At 57.7% G+C, this 13,527-nt stretch overlaps 1 protein-coding gene and 1 long non-coding RNA gene across 3 annotated transcripts; one reads left to right on the forward strand and one right to left on the reverse strand.

The window, feature by feature from the left end:
* Positions 1-1,852: 1,852 nt before the first annotated feature.
* LOC112655007 (uncharacterized) lies at positions 1,853-3,944 on the reverse strand. Its single transcript, XR_003133500.3, has 3 exons — positions 3,264-3,944; positions 3,022-3,131; positions 1,853-2,814 (listed from the first exon to the last, which is right to left on the reverse strand). It is a non-coding gene; the product is annotated as an uncharacterized LOC112655007 (long non-coding RNA).
* Positions 3,067-9,674, forward strand: WFIKKN2 (WAP, follistatin/kazal, immunoglobulin, kunitz and netrin domain containing 2). 2 transcript variants are annotated; one of them, XM_035720629.2, is made up of 3 exons: positions 4,094-4,217; positions 6,291-6,730; positions 6,880-9,674. In XM_035720629.2, the coding sequence occupies exon 3, from the start codon at positions 6,949-6,951 to the stop codon at positions 8,398-8,400; it is 1,452 nt and encodes a 483-aa protein (XP_035576522.1). In that variant the 5' UTR covers positions 4,094-4,217; positions 6,291-6,730; positions 6,880-6,948; the 3' UTR covers positions 8,401-9,674. The 2 variants fall into 2 exon arrangements, with proteins under 2 accessions (XP_025295475.1, XP_035576522.1); XM_025439690.3 differs by lacking the exon at positions 6,291-6,730 and having other exon boundaries at positions 3,067-4,217.
* Positions 9,675-13,527: the final 3,853 nt, after the last annotated feature.

Here is a 13,527-nt window from a genome sequence, read left to right on the forward strand (position 1 = left end):
CCCACCCCCACCCTGTCTCCTAAACCTACTGACTGTCCTCTCACCTCCTCTTTCTGGAGGCCTGGGCCCCGCAGAGGGAGGGCCTTGGCCAGGGAGGCTGCACTGTGGGCCAGGCCTTTCCAAGGGGATGTGTAGGAAAGTGCCTTCTGTGCTCTGGCTTGCAGACTCCCGCTCAGGCTTCAGGACCCATCCCACCTCACGTCTGCAGCCCGGGGGCCTCTCTCCCCCTCTCTACCCCCAGCACTTGTTGGGACCTTTGAGAGGGCCTTCTCTAGTCTTATCATATGTTTATATGTTGTCCTCTCTCTCTGGACAAGGACTGTCATCTCCTCTCTGTACCCAGAACCAAGCACATAGTAGGTGCTTCAAAAACCATCAAATAAGGAAAGAGGGAGGAGATGCAAGAGGTTTGGTCTGTGCATGAGCAACACGGCATCTGAGATGCTGGCATGGCATCACCGTCATCCCCCACGTGTGTGGCTGGTCTCCAGAGAGGAGAGACCTGGCCCATTGGGAAAATGGTGTCAGCTGTGTGGCTCTGTGTTGTCCTGTCCAGGCCCCAGTGGCTGGGAAGTTGTTATGTGAAGGGTGAACCCGAGGTCAAGGGACACCCAGAGTTCACTGTCCGGGGTGACTTCTTACAGCTGCAGCTACAGCCGGTCTTGAACCCACCGTGGAGGGTGTGAAGGGGCTGTGGTGTGGGAGCTGGAGGGTATTCTTCTGAGTCCAAATCAGAGCCCAGCCCTCTTGTGATCAAGCTGTGCCTGATGCCCTCGGGGAGGGGGAAAGGCAGGTGACGCCCCCGAGGTAAGGCCAACCTGGACTCAGCCCAGGTTCTACTCCGCCAACACTCATGCTGGAGGGAGGGAGGCCTAGGGGGACAGTGGGAATGGGGAGCCCTCCTTTGGTACCAGGGGTGCGATGAGGGTGGGGTGCCTGCCAACCCTCCAGAGAAGGCAGAGACAGGGCAGCCAGATCTGAGGAACTGTGGGAGGGGCCCAGGAGGAGACTTCAAAGTGCTCCCAGAACAGCTTATAAACACTCTGCGCTGGCAGGGCGGCTGGCAGGGGCCTTTCTGGAGACGCTGGAAGCATGCATGGCTTGTGTGAAGAGCACAGGACTGGGGTCCCGGAGGGGAGGGCATGAGCTGCGGGAGCCTGGGCAGGCCCAGCTAGCCTCCTGTGACTTGGTTTCCTCTCTTGTACAACGGAGCTCCCAGCAACATCTCCCCGCCTCCCTCCCAGGGCTGGCGTGAGGGTCAGTGGGATGATGTAGGTGAAAACGCTGTGTGGGCTCTGAGCCCTGATCAGATGTTATTTATTATTCTGAGCTGTGTTTTGGTGGGAGACTTGGAAGCGCTGAGAGGGAGAGCCGGGGTGTCCTAGGCCCCTTCTTCCCCGATGCTGTTTTGAAAGTTCTTGGAGTGGAATGGCCAGAAATGGGGCCCTGGGCGGGAGAGAGGCCCGTGACTCTTGTAAGGGCTGAGCTGGGCGGATGGAGGCCTTTCCCAGTCAACCCCATGAGGTGAGCTAGAGGACCGGGTGGGGTGGAGGAGCTTCCCCTGCTTTATGCCAACCACCCCCCCCCCCCCGCCTCCTCTGCTCTGTCTGCCCCAGGCTCTCCCATCACCTCCAGTGGTCTCAGGTGACTCCCCAGAGATCAGCCTCCTCTCCCTGGATATTTGTTTTCATGTAACAGGGCTGTGACAGTTTTTCTAAGTCCTGCTTAGAAATGTGTCACCATCCATTCCCCTTTGTGATTTCAAAGGAGGCTGCGCAAACTGCACTCATCAAGTGCGGGGCTGAGGCCGGCTCCGAGCAGCTGGAGCACGGGTTTATGAAATTACAGGGAATTCAAAGCAGCCGGCGTCGCCCGCTGTCTGGCTTCATTACCGGGCCTGGCCTCGGAGGGAAGTTTATTCCAATAATTTAGGGGATTAGGATCTGACACCCTTCATTAGCTCTGTGACATAAGCAGAAAAGACAGATCTTGCAGAATGACCCACACAACGGGGAGAGAATTGGCATGGGGCTGGGAGAAGGCGACACAACACCCCTCGAGGAAAAATCTGCAAGGTGGAGAGAAGCATTATGCTGCCTTTTTACAGTCGAATGAGATGGCAAACCGTAGCCCTCAAGGGGACAGAAGACCTGGAAAAGTGGGGGCCTGGGTTCAGGACTCAGTTTCCCCACCTCAGAAATGAGAGCCCTGCTGGGGACCTCCCAAGTCTCCTCTGGCTCTGAAGTGGGCTCAGCCTACACCATCTCCTATCCCTGGGACGCAGCAGATCGGTCACTGCTCCTCAAATCTTTGCAGTTTGGCCTTTCGGAGGTACCCATCTCTTCTGGGGATCTGTGTCCCCCCTCCCTCACACCCTCTGGGGGTCAAGTGACCCATGCAAACACATTTAGGAAGCTCACTTTTCGATGGTGTTGGAGGCACCTGATGTTTCCTGCCATAGGGGGCAGAAATGCTACCCCCCCACCCGCAGCTTTCAACTCTTTCCCTGCCCTCTCCACCAATATAGCATCTGATCTTTCCACAAACTTCTTGTCCCCCCTGTAAAAACCAGAGTCGAAGCTGTACCTCGACAGCAGTTCTGACAGCCAGGTGGGCAAGGAGTGGTTCCCAAAGGCCTCTGCCCACATCCTGCAAGCTGGCGTCCCCATTTCCCGTCTTAACGTGGCATCCCATAGCTGTGCGACCGAGGGTGAGTTGCTTAGCCTCTCTGGGTGTCTTCTCCTCCGATCTGCCACGAAGGTAGTTGGTCCTGAGGATGCAGTGTCGTGATGCATATAGAGAGCCTGGCACAAACTGAGAGCCCCATAAATATTAGTGTTTAGTACTATTACGCCCATCGGCGGTGGCTGACCTTAGGCGAGTCCCTGGCCCTCTCTGGCCCGAAACATTTCCTTTGTAAAAGTGGGGGAATCCCAGACACATGAGAGAGCTCAGGAGCCCCGGGCCCGAGTGGTCATCAGGGAGACCGGCTGCTGCCCAGCGCCGTCCTGAGACACTTACCCCGTAGGTTTTCTTGGAGCCGCCGAGTGTGTCAGTCGAGGAGCGAGGAATGTGATACGTCCCGGCAGCTGGGGGAGCCGGGGGAGCCGGAGCATATCTGGTATGTGTCTCTGGAATGATTTGGGGAAAATTCACCGAAGTTGGAACTTGAGACGCGAACTGCCCGGCCCCCCGAGAGATAGGGAGCTGTCCGCGCGCACCCCCCGCAGAGGGACCCGGTGCGGGGGCAGGAGGCAGCTTACACAGCAGGCGCTGCTGCTCAGGCCCGCCCTGGAATGGCCGTGAACTTGTTGTTTTTCCACGTCATTTGCTCTCAAATGTACTATCGGGCCAGGCGATGCTAACTCTGCGGCTGCAGGTCCCTCCTGTAACAAGCGATCGTGTGTTCTTCGGAGGTGGCCACGCGGAGGAGGGGGCCCGGCCCCGGGGAGGTGGGGGAAAGGGAAACAAACCACTCCTTTACAGTGAGCTTGCGTGTCCCGGAGCCAGCTCCCCCCAAAGCACATGCCATTTCTGGCCCTTGAAGGGGTTAAAGGCCTCCTGGAGTCAAAAACAAGCAGGTGTCCCACCGTGCCAGATACGCCGCCTAAACCGCTTCCAGCTTTTTTTTTCCCTTCTGCAACAAGTCTGTGATCGGCCACGGGACAGAGGAGCCAGCAGCCTGCCTGTGACAGGCATCAGGTTAGCTCGCTCGCTCCCACTCGGGTGGCGCGCCCAGGATATAAATCCAGGCTCGGGCCCCTGCTGCGGGCTCCTCTCCCTGCACACTCAGGAGAGGGAGTTTCCTTGCAGAGACCTTCCCTTTATCTGAAGCCGCACAGCCCAGCGGGCTCCACTGACTTGGTGGAGGCGGCGGCGGCGGCAGCAGCGAGGAAGCCCGCTGGGGTGGGGAGGGCAGGTGTCTGCAGCCCAGAGGAGGAGGCGGCCCTGGTGGGCCCCAGCCCCTGGCCTCGTTGCAGGGGAGGGCTCTAGCCACCGCAGACCACACCATGTGGGCCCCGGGGTGCTGCTGCCGGCTCTGGTCCCGCTGGGCGCAGGTGGTAGTGCTGCTGCTGCTGCTGCTCGGGGTGCCCCCGAGAGGCCTGACACTGCCGCCCATCCGCTATTCCCATGCTGGCATCTGCCCCAACGACATGAACCCCAACCTCTGGGTGGATGCCCAGAGCACCTGCAAGCGGGAGTGTGAGACAGACCAGGTGAGTGAGAATCCAGAAGACTGACATGGACCACGTGAGTGTGTTAGTGAGGGTGAGTGGGAGCCGTGGGGTGGGGAGACTCAGGGGCCCCCCATAGGAAAGGTGGGAAGTTGGGAACGTGAAGGAAGTTGGGCCCCAGGCCTCATGGAGATAAATAGGGCGTGATGCCTGTCCAAGTCCGAGCCCAGAGGAAGAGGTGGGTGTGATGTCCAAGTTCATCAGGGATGGGGAATCCTGGGATTCCTGGTTTCAGGTTTGCCAAGGGCTCCTCTGAGCCAGCACTAGGCCAAGCACATCGCGTGGACAGGCACAGCCTTTCAGCCCCCCATCGACAGGTGAGAGCAGACACTCAGGACAGTGCAGCAAGCAGCCCAAGTTCCCACAGCCAGGGACGGGAATGTGGGCTTGACACCTGTGTCTCTCTGACATAGCTGAGGCCTCCAGGCCACCTCCCCAGGGGTTCACACCCTGACCCTGAGGTCAGGCCAGCCTGATGGGGAGAGTGAGCAGGAATAGCTCTGGATAGACTCTCTGGTTGTCCCTGGGAGGGAAAGTGGACTCAGTTTCAATCTGCCATATTCCTCTGTCCTCCCTTCTGCTCTCATTAGAGCAGCTGGGGCAAAGGGCAGGCCTGGTGCTAAGGACAGTTCTTTCCCAGATCCCGAGTCCAAGGGCTGTTCCTGCTGCTCCCCACAGGGGATGAAGAAGAGCCGACTGGTACCTAGCACCTGCCTGGGCAGAAGGCTGCCCAATTCCTAGGGCCCAGGGCTGGACTGGGCTGGGCATCACCAGGGAATATGAGAGATACTCCATTTGCCAAACGCATATAGTCTACAGAAAAGCCCAAGATTGCCCTGCAGAGAGCGGTCTCTGCCCCATGGTGTCTGGGGCACAACTGTCAGACCTCTCAGGCCAGATGCTGTGAGTGAGCAATGGTGGTGCTGAGGAAAGGGAAGATAAGGAGTGGGAAGGTGCAGAGAATTCCCATTCAGCTGAGGTCAGAGGCTCATTGGCTACATTGGCAGTGAAATCTATTCCACTAGCACAGGCTGGCCTGATAAATCAGGTGCAGCATGGGACAGCGAGACTCTGGCTGATTCTGTGTGTGTTGGGGAAAAGGTACCTGTGTGGGGCGAGGGACTCATTTGCCTACGTGTGTATTCTGGGCCCTCAAAGCCAAAACTGTTCTAAGGGGTCCTTCTAGGTTTCCTGTGCCCAGAGATACCTTCCCCAGGTTTCTGGGGACTGGAACTTTCATGGACTTTAGGGTCCTAAAGGAGCTTCCCGGGCCAGTCTCTTAAAGGAATTTTATGAACCTTGGGCCCAAGAGTGGATGCTCCTATCCACACTCAGTCCCTCCCGCCCTCCACCCCCCACTGGGTTTCTCACCCTCAGACCCCCAGCTCCGAGATCTGCCCATCCCTGTCCCAAAGCCTCCCCTGGTGTGGCCTAGAGCCTATGCCAAGCAAGGACTGCGAAACAAAGTCCCCATTCTGAGCTGAGAGGGGGAAAACAGTAAACAAGTCAAGCAGGCAGGCTCCACACAGCTCGGGTGGGGGATATCTCCCCCTCTTAGCTGATGTGGAATGTCAAAGAGGCTGAAATAAAAGTCGGAACCACAAGAGGCCAGCCCTAGTGGGGGTAATTCCCAGAGCTACTACCAGGGCGGAGGATTAGGAGCGCTGCCCGCCTGCCCAGTGGGGACGAGGTGTTATTGTCGAAAACACCACGTGAAATCCTTGTTTGTGTCGGCCCCAGAGCATGTTGCTAATTTCGAGGAATTAAACTAATGCCTTACGTGGCTCCACAGCGAATCAAGGGGGGATTACAGCCCTAGTAAGTCCTCGCTGACGGCTTTGCTGACCCTTGCCACCCAAGGGGGGGCTGTTTCCCTTGTTGATTTGTCCCACACGTCAGAGCTGAGCACCTGCGCCTGGCACAGCCCTCCGAGGTAGACCTGGCATCCCCGGGCCTGTGCCCCCTCCACAGAGCTGCCGTTCCCGATGCGTGGGAACGCGTTCCCGTGGCCGCCTTGAGCATCTGTGCCAGAGGTGTCCGATTTTTCCTCCTTAGGCTTTGGTGTGACCTCTTCAATTCGGCCAGGGCATCCTCACCCCAGTGGAAAAGAGACAGAAAGGCAGGCTCATTTGTTCCAACCTAGACCTCCTTTGTGGTAACCCTATGATGTGGAAGACACGATCTCCTTTCAGAATCCCATCTACCTGGAGCTTGAAGCCCTTTTCTGCCACTTGCCTAGTCTCTGGACGTGGGCATCACTTTTCTGAGTCTGCATTTTCGTCTGTAACATGGTAGTCAGAGAACTTCCCCTCTCAGAGGTAGGTGGCCTGCCTCTTCTCACAGCTCTGTGACCCTGGGCAAGTCAAGTTACCTGATCTCTCTGTGCCTCAGTTACCACTACCTGTGAAGTGAGGATAATAGCTGTGCCCACCTCACAGGCCCATGATGAGCAGGAGGGAAGTTGACAGGTACAAACGTTCTCACAAGAAGGCCTGGTAAGTGACAGCGGCTACGGGTCCGCTAGCTCCCATCACCATCTGGATGTGGGGCTCCCGGTAGGTGGGGAGCTCAGTTCCCTTCCTCAGAAGCTGTGGGGGTGGGGGCGGGGAGCCTCGCTCAGGCCTCTTGATCTTGCTCCCTGCAGGAGTGCGAGACCTATGAGAAGTGCTGCCCCAACGTGTGTGGGACCAAGAGCTGTGTGGCCGCCCGGTACATGGACGTGAAAGGGAAGAAGGGCCCTGTGGGCATGCCCAAGGAGGCCACCTGCGACCACTTCATGTGTCTGCAGCAGGGCTCCGAGTGTGACATCTGGGACGGCCAGCCCGTGTGTAAGTGTAAAGATCGCTGTGAGAAGGAGCCCAGCTTCACGTGCGCCTCCGACGGCCTCACCTACTATAACCGTTGCTACATGGATGCTGAGGCCTGCTCTAAGGGCATCACGCTGGCCGTCGTCACCTGCCGCTATCACTTCACCTGGCCACACACCAGTCCCCCGCCACCTGAGACCACAGCGCGCCCCACCACCGCCTCCCCAGAGACCCCCGGGATGGATACGGTGGCCCCCGCTCTGCTCAACCACCCTGTGCACCAGTCGGTCACCGTGGGTGAGACGGTGAGCTTCCTCTGTGATGTGGTGGGCCGGCCCCGGCCTGAGATCACCTGGGAGAAGCAGCTGGAAGATCGGGAGAACGTGGTCATGCGGCCAAACCACGTGCGGGGCAACGTGGTGGTCACCAACATCGCCCAGCTGGTCATCTACAACGCCCAGCCCCAGGACACTGGCATCTATACGTGCACAGCCCGGAATGCTGGCGGGGTCCTGCGTGCCGACTTCCCACTGTCAGTGGTCAGGGGGGGTCAGGCTGCGACCACCTTGGAGAGCGGCCCCAACGGCACGGCCTTCCCCGCGGCCGAGTGCCTGAAGCCCCCCGACAGCGAGGACTGCGGCGAGGAGCAGACCCGCTGGCACTTCGACGCGCAGGCCAACAACTGCCTCACCTTCACCTTCGGCCACTGCCACCGCAACCGGAACCACTTTGAGACCTATGAGGCCTGCATGCTGGCCTGCATGAGCGGGCCGCTGGCCGTGTGCAGCCTGCCCGCCCTGCAGGGGCCCTGCAAGGCCTACGCCCCTCGCTGGGCTTACAACAGCCAGAGCGGCCAGTGCCAGTCCTTCGTCTACGGCGGCTGCGAGGGCAACAGCAACAACTTTGAGAGCCGCGAGGCCTGCGAGGAGTCCTGCCCCTTCCCTCGGGGGAACCAGCGCTGCCGGGCCTGCAAGCCAAGGCAGAAGCTCGTCACCAGCTTCTGTCGGAGCGACTTTGTCATCTTGGGCCGCGTGTCTGAGCTGACCGAGGAGCCCGACTCGGGTCGCGCCCTGGTGACCGTGGACGAGGTCCTCAAGGATGAGAAGATGGGCCTCAAGTTCCTGGGCCAGGAGCCGCTGGAAGTCACCCTGCTCCACGTGGACTGGACCTGCCCCTGCCCCAATGTGACGGTGGGCGAGACTCCGCTCATCATCATGGGTGAGGTGGATGGTGGCATGGCCATGCTGCGGCCCGACAGCTTCGTGGGGGCGTCCAGCAGCCGGCGGGTCAGGAAGCTGCGCGAGGTCATGCACAAGAAGACCTGCGACGTCCTCAAGGAGTTTCTCGGCTTGCACTGAAGCCCCCCGACCCCCGCCCCTCCCCAGCCCCCTCCCCCGCCCTCATCTACCTATCCACCCCTCACGCCTCTCAGTCCACAAACTGGGCAAGGGCAGGTTAGACAGTCTTGGGCCAGCAGGGAAACAGCAATCAGTGCATCAGAAAAAATCCACCAGAGGCTCTTAGATCAACTTCTAGTCTTTGGGTTCAATCAGGGGTCTGTATCTTCTTTAGCTGAAGGGGACAAAGGGAGAAGCCAGTAGACACCTGGAAGCTATTCCTGATGACCAGTCAGCCTGGGCGTTATGACCTTCTCTTTGCTGGTCGGCCCACAGCCAGCGCCCAGCCGGGCTTCCAGAGATGGCGACTGCGTGGTCACGGGAATCATGGAATGAATCTGTTTGCCAAAAGGGTAGGTGGGGAGAGAAAGCATGCAACTTGCCCTGAGGTGGTGGTGAGCCTGTGCTTCGGTCAAATTGGCTCTGTGGACTCTGAGGCCACCATGGCACCAGCAGAATATACAGTTTTCATGCTTCTCCTTGGCTTTATTGATTGGTTCATTGATTGTCAATTTATTAATTTAGCTCTGCTCAGTCTGACTCAAGGGACATTTTCGGAACACGTACCGGGAGCCAGGCGCTAGGACACAGAGAGATATTAGTCACTGCCCAGCTCCTGGTGACTGATGGGAATGTCCAGACCCCAGAGTCCCCCCGGCCTCCCCAGGGCCCCCAGAAGCAGACCCATGGCTGGCCCTCCCAGCTGTCAAATGGTCCCATTTGAAGGACAGGGTGCTTTCAACTGCCACTGGCTTCCTTGGACAGAAAGCAGATAGAAGCCCCAGGATCTGTTTTGGTGGGAAGGGAAATAAAGGGAAAGTCAGGATTGGGGTGGGAAGCTCCCTGAAAGAAAGGAGGGAGGAGGGGAGTCAGGCTTGGGAAGGAAAAGGAATGTTGCTCGATGCTTCCATCTGGTGGTGGCCTTGGGAGCTGCAGGGCCCTGAGGGCGGCTCCAGGCGAGAGCAGGGAGGGCAGATTTGGGGTTGCGGCAGCTTGTTGGTGACTTCTCGTTTCTGTGCAGGTGCAGCCACCCCCCCCCACTCCCCCCCCACACACACATACTAGATAAAGGACTTGGGAAAGCCACTGTCAGCTCTACATCTGCCCCCCTTTCCTCCTCAGCCCTTCATTCTGTCCGGGCCCCCCCAAAGCTGAAGAAGGTCATTGTGGGGCATCCTTGTTTCTTCCTCAAATGTAGGGAGGAAGATACCGATTAAAAGTTCATAGTATCAACAGCCCTTCATCTGTGATTTCTTTGGTTTAGTGTGGGGGAGGGGGCAGTGGTGTCATTTGCTCTGGTGACCTTGCAGGAGGGATGTCTGGCCAATGGGACCATATTTGGGTGATGGAGGGACACTAACATTCGCTCCACTTTGGAGTTCTGAGCTTCCTTAACTGGGTGCTCCCCACAGCTCAGGAAGGCTTTGGCCAGAGAGGCCAGGTGACTTACCCAAGAACTCAGAGGGCAGGAAGATGGGGGAAGTAGGCCCAGATGTTCTAACTTAGGTTTCAGGCTCCCTGCCCATCACGATAGCATGGCGGGCCAGGGGCAGACTCCAGACCCTGGCACTGATGGTGTCGTATTTAGAAGCACAAAAGTGGAAGAGACATGAATAGGGCAGGAAGAGGCAGGACACTCAGCCAAAGCTCCCTATGGGCCTGGGTGAGGCCTGGTCCCAAAACCCTCAGTCATGTGCTCAGTTCTCATGATGGGGATAACAGCACCTTTACTCTCAGGTACTTGGGACTATTTCCTGTCCCTGGGTATGTGTTCAGGAGCCCGTGGCGGTGGCATGCCCCACAGCTTGTCTGTCCCTCAGGCTGCAAGCCAGCCAAGCTCAAGAGACACCTAACTCCTGTCCACTTCCCTGGGTCTTTCAGGGCCATAGCCCCAAGGAGGAATCCCCACCCAGCCCCACCCAGCCCAGCCCAGTCTAGCCAATCCCTGCTTAAACATAATTCCTGCAAGAAGAAGGGGACCAGGGGCACCTGGGTGACTCAGTTAAGCGTCTGCCTTTGAGTCAGGTCATGGTCTCAGGGTCCTGGGATCGAGCCCTGCATCGGGCTTCCTGCTCAGTAGGGAAGTCTGCTTCTCCCTCTCCCTCTGCCCCTGCTCATGCTCTCTCTCGCTCACTCTGTTGGAGGAGGCCAGGATGAGGAAGACAAGTTCCTCCCATTCTAGAGGAGTAGGAGCATCTCAAGTCACCTTTGGGAAAATGCTGAGCATCACACTTAGCCACCAGGAAAGTATGTACTAGCCACAGGCCCCTCCCTGTGTGGGTCAGGGAACCAGGAAGGTGAGGACTCAGCTCCTCACCCACCCTTAGGGACTTGGGGACATTCTTTTGCACCTGCTTCTAGGCTGAGGTGTCCCAATAAGTAACACATTACCTTAGAGCCTGAGGGCCAAGTGTCCACCTGCTAGACCTGTCATCTCCCTTCTTGCACAGACACGGGGCCTGAGCCCCATGGCTGCCTGGTGGAGGTGTGACATTCAGGGGAAACCGATTTCAAGGCTCCTTCTCACCAGCTCACAGCATACTCATAGCCCAAGACCTGGGGTCCCTGTCCCACTTCAGAGAAAGCCCCGCTGGTGCAGCCAGACCAACCTAGGTCTGAATCTGGGCTCTGACGCTTCCCTGGTGTCTCTCTGAGCCCCAGCTTCCTCGTCTATAAAGCAGAGGGTAGTATGTGCACTTCCTGGAGACTTGAGGAGCTTGGCCCTGTTAACCTTGCCATAATGAAAAGCCTAGGAGACAGAGCCTGGCACAGATGGCTGTCCCTGCCCCCCCTCTTGGCCCTCAGCAACTGCCTGGCCAAAGACAGACCCCCAGGACTTAAAGCCCTTGCCTCATCCTGCTGGGCCGGGGGTTTCACAGACTCAAACATACAACTTCAAATATTTTATTCTATTGCTCACAGAGCACATTCAGACGGATCACCCTGCATAGGCTGATTTGGGGTTCAGAAAACATAGGCACTTAGGGAATGGGCATCTATTCTAATTTTAAACCTACTACATGGCATTTATTTTTCTGTCCTTGAAACCAAGTGTGAGTCTTTGATCTCTGATGCCTAAGTGTTACACAGTAACTGACCTCTGCAGGTGCTCTGTAGACGGTGAGCTGAATTCCCAGGGCCTGGTTACCAGGGAACTTGGGGAGGCTGGTTATCCAGTTTGGGAGGTTTGGCCCCAGCCTGGGCCCCAGGACACCGGGGAATGGAGTCCCCCTACAGGTCTGAGGCCAGACTCACCTGCCTTCCTGTCTACACTGGACACTCACTCCTTCCCTTCCTGCATCTGTTGGCTCTCCCTCCCCAGCCTCCTCCCACTCCAGTCCATTGCTGTTTGCCTCTTCAGAGGCCTGGTATGGCGCAGGCTGTCTCTGGACCAACCAGCCCAAGGCCTCTGGGGCAGGACAGCTTGGCTTTTTCCACCCTCTGCCTCCCCTAGCACCTCCAGCCTCCTAGGACACTCTGCTCCATTGTCTGGCCAGCTGCTCCATAGTCTGATGTCACCCCCCGGACAGTGGGGCCAGAGAGCAGGGACCAGGGGCGGGACCTGATGAAGAAAGGGGGAGAACAGACAGCCGCATGGTGATTTCCTTGGGGGGAGCGCCCAGTGTCCAACTGTTCTGTTATCACAACAACACTGAGCTGGCACTCACTCTGGGACAGGCACCAGACATCATCTCTTGTCTGCATCATGACTCTACAGGACAGAACACTATTCTGTGGGCTGGAAAATTGAGGCTGGACGGGACCAGAAACTTGCCCAAGATCACCTAGCTGCCATGTGACAGAGCCAAGACTCGAACATAGGCAGTTGGCCTCTGTCAGTGTATGACACACATGTGCATGCACACAGACACGCACACACACATACCCTGCTCTGGGCTGGGCAGTGTGGAGTCCCATCAGGACCCCAAATATCTCCCAAGAGCCTGCCTCCCGTCAGCCACCCCGGGGCTGTCTTATGACCGTGCCAAATGACATGATATTTCTATCACACACATAAGCAGTCATGGCCTACATTCCTGAGTGAGAGACATCAGCCTTATGCCTACTCATCCTCCCAGACTCAGCTCCCCAGGGAAGCCTCTGCTGTCCCCAGGTGGCAACAAGACTCTTGGGGTCTCTGTACCTGCATCACCTAAGCCAGAAGCACCTCCTGGGCGACTCCCTGAGGTCTGCAGGGCTCAGCCCCCAGGGCTCACACGAGATTTGCTGAATGAACCAAGGGTCTGGGACCAAGGGCCGTGAGGCACACCGGAAGGCTGCAGGGCTCTGAGGGGTCTTCCCTGCTTTTTCCCAACTCCACTTCCTGATACCATCTCCTCCTCCTCCTCTCCTTCCTCTCCTTCATCCTCCTCATCCTCCTCCTCCTCCTCCTCCTCCTTTTCCCACCTCCTCAAGGAGTCTGAAGTCTCTCTCCTGCTCTGGGAATGTGTGATTAATATAGGCAGGATGGGTGGCAGGGTTCCTGGGTCCTATTCTTGGCTGTGGCCTCATTCTGGAATGTGCCCTGAGGTCAAGTGACACTCATCTCTCAGGATGTGTCAGGAAGAAGGAAGAATAACCCTCCAGCTGGCGTTCTCCTGAGGGAGAGGGAAGGGCAGGCAGGTGGGCAGGCCTACCACCCCGTTCCTTCCCGCCTCTCTGGCTTCTGAGCTCTTCAGCACTTCTATTTCAGGGTTGGGTAAGAATTTCTGCATCCACATCCTAAATTACCCCCAGGACATGGACCTCTGGCATCTGGGTCCCCAGAGACACCCTGGCCACCCTCAACCCCACTCAGGTGAAGGGAAAACAGGACTCAGCTCTAGCACCTCCTGGATTGGACCTTCCTGGAGGTAGAGCCTCTTCCCAACCTGTCTGTCTGGGTGAGTGCTTGGGTGTTTTCTGCCCTTTTCAAGTCTTGATATGACGGGATGAGGATGCACTCATCCCGTACACGTTTGCTGTCTCGGTGTGAGAGATACATCCAGTTCCGTCTGAGAATGGAGACTGTTTTGTCTCTTTTCTGCATGGGGAGCCAGGAAACAGAGAGGGGGCTGGGGCCTGGCAGGGACCCGGAGCAGAACAGAA

This window comes from Canis lupus, chromosome 9 (assembly GCF_003254725.2).
Source record: "Canis lupus dingo isolate Sandy chromosome 9, ASM325472v2, whole genome shotgun sequence".
Taxonomy (NCBI): Eukaryota; Metazoa; Chordata; class Mammalia; order Carnivora; family Canidae; genus Canis; species Canis lupus.